This window comes from Heterocephalus glaber, unplaced genomic scaffold (genome assembly GCF_053883595.1).
Source record: "Heterocephalus glaber isolate CG9 unplaced genomic scaffold, H.glaber_assembly_v1.0 deba00001730, whole genome shotgun sequence".
Classification (NCBI taxonomy): domain Eukaryota; kingdom Metazoa; phylum Chordata; class Mammalia; order Rodentia; family Bathyergidae; genus Heterocephalus; species Heterocephalus glaber.
The window spans coordinates 105,477-116,530 of record NW_028258441.1 but is presented as its reverse complement, the minus strand read 5'-3'; the positions used below and the strand labels follow the sequence as shown (position 1 = coordinate 116,530).

At 45.7% G+C, this 11,054-nt stretch overlaps 1 protein-coding gene and 1 non-coding gene across 2 annotated transcripts; both read right to left on the bottom strand.

The window, feature by feature from the left end:
- Positions 1–6,166: 6,166 nt before the first annotated feature.
- On the bottom strand, positions 6,167–10,285 carry Rpl39 (ribosomal protein L39). The gene is made up of 3 exons (XM_021250135.2): positions 10,101–10,285; positions 8,672–8,775; positions 6,167–6,395 (listed from the first exon to the last, which is right to left on the bottom strand). Exons 1-3 carry the CDS (start codon positions 10,101–10,103, stop codon positions 6,347–6,349), a joined length of 156 nt encoding a protein of 51 aa, XP_021105794.1. The 5' UTR covers positions 10,104–10,285; the 3' UTR covers positions 6,167–6,346.
- Positions 6,970–7,102, bottom strand: LOC147821556 (small nucleolar RNA SNORA69). The gene has a single exon (XR_015446856.1). It is a non-coding gene; the product is annotated as a small nucleolar RNA SNORA69 (small nucleolar RNA).
- Positions 10,286–11,054: the final 769 nt, after the last annotated feature.

Below are 11,054 nucleotides of genomic sequence, written 5' to 3'. Positions count from 1 at the left end.
TATTATAGCAGGAGCGCAGGAGAAAGAAGTGGGTGTACATGCAGGTGAGCTCATAGGTTTGGTTGCAGGAAGTTGAAATACATACTTCTTTTTAGGTGGTTTTTGTAATTTTTTTATTTTCCACTGTGCTAGGGATGGAACCCAAGACCTTGTATGCTAGACAAGCACTCTACCATTGAGCTACACCCCAGCCTCCATTTCTATCTTTTTATTTTATTTATTTATTGAGGAAAGGTCTTGTTATGTAGTCCAGGCTGGCCTTGAGGCTGTGATCCTCCTGCCCCTGCCTTCCCTGAGTGCTGGAATCACAGATGTGTGTCACCACGCCTGGGTTTGTTTCTATATTTTTGATTTAAGAACATAACTTTATCTTCTTGGCGCTACTGGATAACATCTCCTGGAGTTATGGTAGAAAAGCCACTCATTTAGCTAGGACAGTCACTACTAACAGAGGGTCAATAAACCGCCAGTCACTTAACTCACCAGGATTTGCTTCTAAAGTAGAAAAGAGGCTGCTGGTCATGGTGGCACATGCCTGTAGTCCCAGCACTTGGAAGGCTGAGGCAGGAGGATTACCTGGGTTCAAAACCAGACCCTGTCTCAAAAAAAAAAAAAAAAAAAAAGGCCAGGCATAGTGGTACATGCCTATAATCCCAGCACTGGGAAAGCTGAGGCAGGAGGAATACCTGGGCTGCATATTGAGTTCAAGACTAGCCTGAACTACAATAGGTACAACTTGTACCTTTACGTGATGTATCTTGGTTCTTATTTTTTCAGACCCAATTTTTGAGGTCAGGGAAACTGAGACTCAGGAAGAGTGAGTGACCCAAGGTCTCACAGAGTCCGAGTCCACACTCTTCACTGCTAAACCTGTCCTGCTCTTTAAGTCCTAGCTCTGACTCCTTCTACCCCTCAGGTTCTTCGATCCAGTGACCACGGACCCCTTTGCCTCCCTACTTCTCTTTGGGTTCCCCTCCCACTGCGGAAGCAGGCTGTCACTCCTGAGAAAACATCACCTTCTCCAGGACGTCCTGCCTGCTGCTGTCTCCAACGTCACCCCCCCACATACACACAGTCTCAGAGAGTTACTCTGTCGTGGGCCTTCCCTCTTAGTAAGTGACGCCGCCACCTGCCCTTTGGCATAAACTAGACACCTGAGCATCTCTCTTCCTCCTCCCCTGCAGCCAATCGAGGTTCTTGCTGATCCTACTGAACTCTTACCTGTCCAGTTCACTCCACCAAGTCCAGTCACCATATCCCCATGGGAACTAAAACCAGAGCCTCTTAGGGGTCTCCCGCCTCCAAGCGCGCCCGCCCCACCCCAATAAGACTATTCTCAGCAGTCCACACACTAGCTTTGATGGTTTTTTAATCTTATATTTCCTTTTTATTACTTTAAGTTTTTACTGCGTGTGGGTGAGTGTGTGTACACGTGTGGTACTGGAGAATGAACCCAGGGCCTTCACACTAAGCTACATCCCCAGCCCCTTTTTCTGTTCTTTTGCTATAGGGTCTTACTAAGTCACTAAGTTTCCTGGACTGGACTCTAAACTTGCAATCCTTCTGCCTCAGCCTCCCTACTTTTTTGGGGGGGGGGGCTCCCTACTTTTATTTTTAACTTTTTTTTCCAGTACTGGAGATTGAAGCCAGAGCCTCATGCATGCCAGCCAAGCATGCTACCACTGAGCTACGTGCCCAGCCCTTTCTAAAAGAATAACTTTTATTTTTATTTTTTATTTATGTTTTGCTACCAAGGATTGAACTCACGACCTTGAGCTTGCGAGGCAGATGCCCTGCCACTGAGCTAAATCCCTGGCCCAAAACTTTTTTTTTTAAATGATGTGAAATAAGTGTACACTTTATGGGTAGAGAATGATATTTTGATGTATGTATGCCATGTGTAATGCTCAAATCAGGATAATCGGCATATCCATCACCTCAATCATCCAGTTTCTCCTCTTGGTGATGCTGAAACTCCAGCCTGATAGGCCACTGTGCAATTTCAAACCCTTTAAGGCCTTTCTTGGCCCAGGATAGAATTCAAGCTCCCTCTCAAGGCTTGAAGGCTCCCTATAACCTGGCCCCACTCACCTGCCCGCCATCATGACTTCCTCCCGGCATCCTCTTCCCACACCCCAACTACATCCCCTTTCTCCAGTCCTGCCCAGAGTCACTTTCAGTTCCCACAGTCTCCCAGCTTTCTCTAGGCTGGGCTTCTCACAGTCTGTTTCCTCTACTTAAGAGGTAAATATGCCATACTCTGGCCTCAGCCCTCCCCCCTAAATCTAACTCCTCTTCAACCTTTAGAGCTCTGCTTGCTCCCAACCCGCTCGATGTCAGATGTGCCGAGTTTGTGTCTCCCAAATATGGAAGAATGAATTTTGAGGCCAAAGGAAGTTAAGAGTAGGAAAGGTTTATTGAGAGAAAGCTCCTGAGAGAGATGAGGGGTCCTGGAAGAGGTAGCCACAGAGGCTCTTTCTCCAAGAAGAGCAAAATCACAAGGTGGGTACAACATGGGTCAAACTGCTGTATAATTCACCTATAGGACTACAGGTATAGTCACTTAGCTAATATGGACCTGACAGGGAAGTGAGGCATGCAGCAAAGGGTTATGGCAGCAACATTAGCTTTAGCTTATCCATAACTTTTAACATAGAAAGATCAGAAGGATTCTTGGAAAAGGACAGAAAGGGATGGGAGGATCAGTCTGGATGTTCTGGTTATCTGCTGATGCCTATCTGGACTTACTGGACAGAGTGTACAAATTACAGTATAATTACTCCTGTTGCTCTTTATCTCTTAAGAGAGGCTTGCGGCCCTAGCTATTGCATCATCATCTTGTGGCCTGGCTTTTTTCAGATGTGCCTGCAGCAAGTGTTGAAATGTTCCCATCGTCTACAGGGACCCCCTGGATGGCCTATCTAAATTTCTATCTAATTTAGCTGTCAGTTATACTTTCTCAGCCTCTGTCGTATCAGGACCGGTTCCCAAGCACCAAGCGGCCTCTGCCCCACTGTAGACCTTTGGCCCCTGAGTTCATGGCCTGTCCCTGGGTCTCGCTCCTGCAGCCTGGCACTGGGCACACAGCCCTGCGTGTCTCCCTCGCCATCTATGAAGGGCGCTTCTGGAGCAAGCAAGTGGGAGGTGGAGGCAGCTGACCCTGAATTTAGATCTGCTGCTTGGCTGGGTTATTTTTTTCCCCTGGTACTGGGGATCGAAACTTAGGACCTTGTGCTTGCGAGGCAGGCGGGGGTGCCACTGAGCTACATCCCTGGCCCCGGATTAAATTGTTTTTTGTAGCTTATTTGCCTTCCACTCTTCCCCTGGAGATCCTCGTGGAAACACCTTTGTAAGGAGCATCACATTAGATGTACACTTAGTTACAGAGGTGGCATTACAACCCTGTCTCAAAAAAAAAAAACAAAGGTGGCATTACAACTTTATAATTTTCGAGCTTAGAGGTTAAATCCAATTTCCTCATTTCCCTTGCAAGTGCAAGGTCCCGAGTTCGATCTCCAGTACCAAAAAAAAAAGAGTTGCCAGTGCCAATTTCCTCATTTCAAATGGAGAAAAACTGAAGCCCCAAAAGCTGATGTGGTTAGCAGCAGGCTGTTGTAGCTGTCAAACTGGGACTATGCTTCTGACTTGTCTTGTTAACTGACACTTCATAATTGTACATTATTTTGGGGGTAAAATGTGGATAATCTGATACATGTATCCAATGGGTACTGATCAAATAAGGACTAGCATTGCCCTCTCCTTAAACATAGCTGAATAATGGGAAGCTCCAAACTCCTCTCTTCTAGCTCTTTATAGACTAGCTAATAAATTATGAAATAAAGTCACACTACTGTGTTGTACATTAGAACTTGCTTTTTGCAGTACTGGGGACTGAACCCAGGGTCTTCATACTGACCTAATGTCTCAATCGCAATCCTCCTGCCTCAACCTTCCAGAGAGCCACAGGGCCTGACTAGAACATTTTTCTCCTGTGTAACTAACTGTATTTTGGTTCCAATTTCTTGAATCCAATGCTCTTTTCCCTAGCCTATATCATGCTGTCAAGGATTAAAGATCACATCAAATTCTTTAACACCCTTTCCATTAAGAGGTGGTCTCTATATCCCCCTCCTGTCAATCTGAGTGGGATTTATGATTGTTTTGACCAGTGATGGCGAACCTTTTAGAGCTTTCAATAACAATCAGCCTGATGCAGCAATCGAGCCACTAGTTTAGATCAATAAAATACAGCAAAAGAGTTAACTAAGCTGGGATCTAAACTGAAAATGTGGGACCACCTTTAAAATATTAAGAATCTAAGTCTTGGCATAGTGGGGCACATCTATAATCCCAGTACCTGGGAGGCTGAGGCAGGAGGATCACACATTTGAGGCCAGCCTGGGAATTAATTTAGTGAACCCGTCTCAAAAGGGCACAGAGCCCTCTGGGCACACACAAGCCAAGTTGCCCCAACAGCTAAGCATCAAGTAACAGCTGTTTTTTCTAAACTAAAACATCAGTATTCAGTGTTGGCACTTTGTGGTAAGTGGGTTTTGGGTTGCAGTTTGGGTATTTGGTCTCTAAAAAGTTCACCATCATTGTTCTGGAAATATTCGTTAAATTTTTTCAGTGTTCCTGTTAGATGAACATCCTTATCTTCTTGGGACACTTTACAGTTTCCTAATAGGGCTGAGTTTGGAACTTCTACTTCCTCAATAACTAGGGAGTCAGGGCACATTGTTCCCCATTCACTTTCAGTTTCCAGTGTGGGCCTGGAAGCCAACACCATCATGAACCCTTTATAAACTGCCTGCTGAAACAAACTATTTCCTCCCCAGTTCTTTCCAAAAATTTGTAAAGGGAGGCTGGGGATGTAGCTCAGTAGACAGCAATTACCTGGCATGCACTAGGTCCTAGGTTCCATCTTCAGTACCAAAAAATTCCCCCAAAAAACAAACAAACAAAAAACCCTACATGGGCTGGGGATTTGGCTCAGTCGTTTTATAAGGACCCAAGTTTGATCCCCGGTACCAAAAATAAAACAAAACAAAAAACCCTACATCATTTCCTCTATGGTTTTTTACTCCTTTTTTCTGCAGTACTGGGGAAATAACCCAGGTCCTAGCACATGTTAAGCAAGTGCTCAAGCACTGAGCTACAGCCTGGTTACTTTATTTTTTAAATCTTTTGAGTCATGGCCACAGTGATAACAGGAAAAGTTGTATCTACTTAGTACTGTTTGGAACCCAACCAAATACTTGTCTGAGAAAACCTGCAGAGGCAGGTGCCAGGCCATGATGCATAAGGCAGTCATGAAGGCTCCTGCTGCAAGTAGCAGCTCCAGCTAAGAATGTGGAAGCCATCCTGGGTCTCTGGAAGAGGTAGCATTGGATTCCAGCTTGGACTCCTGACCTACAGCCCCAAACCAAGAATTTGGTCTTTGGTCAAAAGGATGTCTTTTTCTATACCTGAGGTCACAAGCTAATTTGTTTCAGCATCTGTCCCTTGCTTACTGGATATGCCATCTTTCTCAGGTTGCAGTAGTCTTGGAAGCCTTTGATAATACCCACAGAAAAGCAAACTTAAAAATCAACATAAAGGACTGTAGAAAGCATACGATCAGAAACAAAAACCAATGAGGACAAAGACCAGAGATAGGAGGGTCCTTCCTTCAGCTTTTCTTTTTGCAGTGCTGGTGACTGAACCAAGGGACTCATGCCTGCTAGGCAAGCTCTCTACCACTGAGCTATATACCTCCTTTTTGAGTCAAGGTCTTGCTGAGTTACCCAGGTTGGCCTTGAACTTGCATGTGCAACCATGTCCAGAAAATTCCTTTTTGCATATAAAAAAAAAGGATATCACAGGATATTCTATACCTGAAAGTTAGTTTTAATTATGATAAAAAAAAAAACTTAGCTGGGCATGGCGGCCCACACCTGTAATCCCAGCACTAGGGAGGCTGAGGCAGGATTGTGCGAGTGACAGTTGAGTTCAGGGCCAGCCTGGACAACACAGGGAGACCCCATCTAGACAAACCAAAAAAACCACAAAACCCCAGTCCCCGAATCAAGCACACTTCAATACCAGGTAGCCAGAGAATAATTCTGTCATTGCAGAAAGTGGTATTATTATGCCTGGTGGGGGAGAAGAAATTAAGAGCAGTTCAAAAGGTTTCAAAACATTTATTGTTGACTCAGTGTGATCACAGAACAAGATTCCTGATTAAGCACATTCAACTGTCCAGCCAATCGTATTTAAGCTTGATATGGTAATCTCGACCATGATAAAGAATGTATCATTTTTTGACTCTTGGTAGAGAAATATGCTGCATTTCATGTTCAATTCTTTACAGTCCCAGCTTGGTCCTCCTCCAGTGTCTCCTCTTGGAGTTGTACCTACACAGAAAGAAGCCACAGGTAACAAATCAGCCTGGCCACAACTTAGCTGTTTTCCTTCACGTGGCCTTTTAGGCAGAACAAAATTCAAAGGGTTCCCATTTTTCCTTCTTTTAAGAAGTTTGGAGATTTCTAAAGAGTAAAGAAATGATTTACTACATGTGCTTTGTAAAGAATTAGTTAAACCAAACTTTAACCTCTGGAGATGACTCAAGTCTAGGTTCCTTCATTTCTGTGGTGCTAGGGATTGAACTCAGGGGCTTGTGCAAGCTGGGTTACATCCCCAGTCCTTTTTGCCAGCCTGGCCTTGAACTTATGACTGTCTCAGCCTTGTGAACAAACAATTACAATTCTGTGCCACAGTACCCAGTTAAGGATGGGTTCTCAATTGGACAGAAGTAGTGGGAAAGCCCTCTCCTTCCTTCTCTTTGATTCAAAGACCTAGAGGAGATGCTGCCATATTGTGAATCTAATGGATCACACAAAAAAGCCCCTGCATATTACAATAGATCAATTAACACCTCACTCATGTCTACCCCAGAGCAGCAGTGACTTGCATAGCTAAAGCAATCTGAATTGTCCATGTCAATCTGTCATGATTTTACCCTCATAAAGGCAAAATCAAAAACAATCAACAAGGTTTTTCTTTTAGCAGGATAATGACAGTACTTCCACAAAAATGAAGCACTGTAATTGCAACCTGCTTTCAATCCATATAAACGTGTCAAAAAGGGCTGGGGGTCAGAATTCAATGGCAGTGCTTGCTGAGGATGCACAAGGCCCTGGGTTTGATCCTCAGAGCACAGCAAATAAGTACTTGAAAATTAGCTGACCAAAAAAAAAAAAAAATCTATTATGCGAATTCTCTGGGCCAAAGATATGTATATACAATCCTAATACAAAACTCCTTCCCAACTCTAGATCAAAGAGCAAGGGACTAACTCAACTAGCACTGAATCCTCTTTTGTTCTTTTCTCCCAACCTGGAAGGCAGGTCCCACCCTCATCAGATGGGGATGTGGAAAAAAATGATCTTCACGTGGATACATCAAACAAACCACCTCACTTATTCAAGCCTCTTTTCTCACTACTGTATAATGGTAGGCCACAGCCCAGTGATGGCGAACCTTGCAAGAGCTTTCAATGATAGAGCTAGCCTGCTGCAGCACAGGTGCCATGCGTTTGCTGCCACAGCCATACGCTTTAAAAATCTTAGTGCCTGTGCCGATAGGCCCTAAACACATTAGTACATATAAATAATATAGAGTAGTTATCTAGTACACAGCAGACAAAACAATTAACTTGCCTATGAAGCTACAGTGGGTAGCGATTTTGCACACATCTAACTGGTTACATGAATTAAGGAAACAGGCCCTCCAGTTTAGCCCCAATCATCCACCTCTTCATATCAGCGAATCCGTCACACCAGATTTGACATACAATTCAAAATGAGTTCTACACTAACTTGTAATCTTGCACTCCTTGGCTTCCATGTCTCCTTTAAAGAGGCACCCACTGCCAGGTGTGATGGAGCACACCTGTAATCCCAGCGCTCAGGAGTCTGAGGCAGAAGGATCACCTTGAGTTGAAACCAGAATGAATTAGAATGAGACCTTGTCTCAAAATACAGGAGAAGGACCCACGTGCTAAGTTCATACTTTACAATGTCAGCTCAAAAGTGCTTGGAAAATGACAATTTTGAAAATTTCCGCTTTTTCCCTCCTTGGCTTTTGAAAAACCAGGAAACCTGGTAGTTCACTTTAAACAAACAAAAATTCGGAATCTTTAACACACTGGGACTGTCTATGGCTGCTAGATATCTGGCAAATTCCTTTCATTTTTGATGCTTGTTTCTCCTCCCTTCAAGAATTATCTCAGGCCAGTTGGTCAGAGCAGTAGGCTGAAAAAGTTTGGAGACTAGCTCATCTTGGAGGTTTCTAAAACGTCTCTCCTGAGATCGTCAATTTAGCTACTTCTGCAGTATAGAACAGTCTCTCAATCTTTAGTGAAAGTAACCAAGTGAGTCATCTCTCCCCAGAATGTAGTGTGGCAGCCTTCCACCTGATCTCCACCTTGAAGACAACCAGGAAATTACTAAGGATCAGAGCCGTGGTCTGGATGCAATGGAAAACAAGGAAGCACATTTTAAAAAAAGATCTCAAGACAATGGTGGCAGAGGATGGACTGGATTACATTAACTTTCACAGCGTAATTTATGTTCAAAAAGTAACCCGAAATTTAACAAAAACGAAGTGGAACAATAGGAGGATGTCTTACCTGATTTTATTACCAGTCTTCATCCGAATCCATTGAGGAATGGGACGATTCTGCTTTTGCTTCTTGGCCAGGAATCGCTTGATTCTGAAAGTCTTGTGAGAAGACTGCAAGGAGATGCAACCAATTTAAACTGACGCTAGAGCCTGCTCAAAAGACAGTCACAAACTCCCTCGATCCAAACAAACATTTTAGTGCTTAATAAAACCCGAAAGAAAATCTCAATGCTAAATTATCAAGCCCATTTGATCTCACTCCTCTGTAGGCAGTTACCGTACTTTCCCCCTTGCAGTGAGCTGGGTGTGGCAACACACCCCCATAATCCCAGCACTCAGAGGCCTAAGGATCCTGAGGCTAGCGAACTGCAAGGCCAGCGGGCACTACTACAGTGAGACCCTGTCTCAAATGAAAATAGAATAAGTAGAACGAACGACGTGAATAAACCGTCCAAAAATTAGTACTGACGTGCAGATATAACCTAGCATTTACCTTGTAAAACAAAAGCACCTACTTTCAAAGGTCATTTGGAGGCCAAGATTTATGCAGTCTTCAAGATCCAGTAGACCCAACCCATTTACCATTTTGGTTATTAGTTCTATTTGAAATGTCCCTTTCTCAAGGATGACTTTCCTAATCCTTTTATCAATCTTTTAGCTTTCACGAATTTGGGTTACCTAAGCCCAACTCCCACCGCTTCAAACCCAGTAAAATTAACACCTTGCATAATATGGCCCATCGTAAAGAAAATACAGACTGTAGTATATTCCCTTTCCAGTCCACAGTAACAGTAGTGGATTGTCAAGCAATAAATAACAAAGCTCCAACACTGATCCCCTCCATACCTAGAAGCCACAAAAGTATTTTTCAGCAAACCCTGTCACAGAGCGGTGACTGGGGCGCTGCTGACATTTGCTAAGAACTCCCGAATGACACAGGTGCACACAACGCTCTCGGTGGCAGGAGCTTCCACGGGGCGACGCTCGTATCTCTGAACAAACGACTAAAAACTCCTGTAGTCTCATAATGTTGCTCGTTCCTGGTACGAGCTCCCCTCCCGGTGCCCAGTACACTGTGCCGGCCTCGGACAGCCGGCAGTTGGGCTGCAGTTTCTGGGGCGGTCCTGCGACCTCTCTCCCTGCCCCAGAATCCCAGTTCGCTCCAGTGGAAGGGAAGCAAGAATCCTTGTGCTCCTCTCCTTGGTGGTGGCCCGGGGACGAAAGCGCCCCCTCGAATCGGCGACGGCGGCGAAGCCCGCCACTCTCTCGGGAATCCCTAGCTTCCCGCCAGGCCCGCAGTGACCAAACTCGACCTTTTCTTGAAAAGGCTTTCAAAATAGCCCTGCCCCTCGATGCTCCGCGCGGACCCAGCGAGCCTGCGACAGCTTCTTAGAACGGGAAGCCACCTCGGAGCCGATGGAGGCCGATGGACTCACCATGGCTAGGCTCGGAGGCAAGCACACGCACGCGATGGCGGACAGAAGCAGAAGAGAACGAAGAAGGCGGAAGCACGCATTTAGAAGGCGCCGTAAGGAGGCGGAGCTTAGGAGGTGACGCCGCGCACGGGCCGCGGCCTGGAGATTGCCCTAGTCATCTTTCCCCTTTCCCCTCTGCGCCTGCGCCCTCGGGGGGAGGGGGCGTGGGAACCTGCGCTGGTTGGTGCGAATTGGAATTCGCTTGCGTAAGAGGTTCCCCCAGGCACTCTTCAGTGTGCTAGAGGCCGCCTGGTTCGTGGGTGAGGCAGACAGCCTACTCTAAGTACCAAAGTCTAAACCTTTCCGAAACCCAAAAACTGGGCACGGGGTGGGGGTGGGGGTGGTGAAGGCAGCGTGCGTCACCTCTGAGCGTCGACCGTCGGCCCTGGATTTGGACGGAAGCGCGCGCCCCGAGGGGCGGGGCCCAGGAACGTCCCGCCTGGCCTTTGCCTTAGAGAGGGGTGCTGCAGGACTGGTCTGGACCGGGGTGTCCCTGGAAGCAGGAGGGCTCCACTGGGGCTGGACCACGTGGGCCCTGTAAGCGTCGGGAGGGCCTTGGAGTTTTCCAATAGGTAAAAGGTTGCCAATTAGCTGCTAGGAGGCGGAGACTGACCTTGTCCACCTTTGGCCGGAGGTACAGGAATGAATGGCATGTATTTGGTATGCTAGTATTCCCCAATTTTCATATTTTTCTTTTCCCCACTTAAAAACATGAGCTACACTTGACTCAGGTGTAAGGCTATGGGTTCCATCTCCAGCACCATAAACAAAAAGAAAAAAAACCCACAAAAACCTCTATATCTTTGCAGTTACTGCAAGGATTTTTGCACTGATGGATTGAGGCACAGGCGGTTAATCAGACCTATAAGAGTCCATGTGTAGAATTCAGTCTGTAAACTTGGATGGGAAAAATAC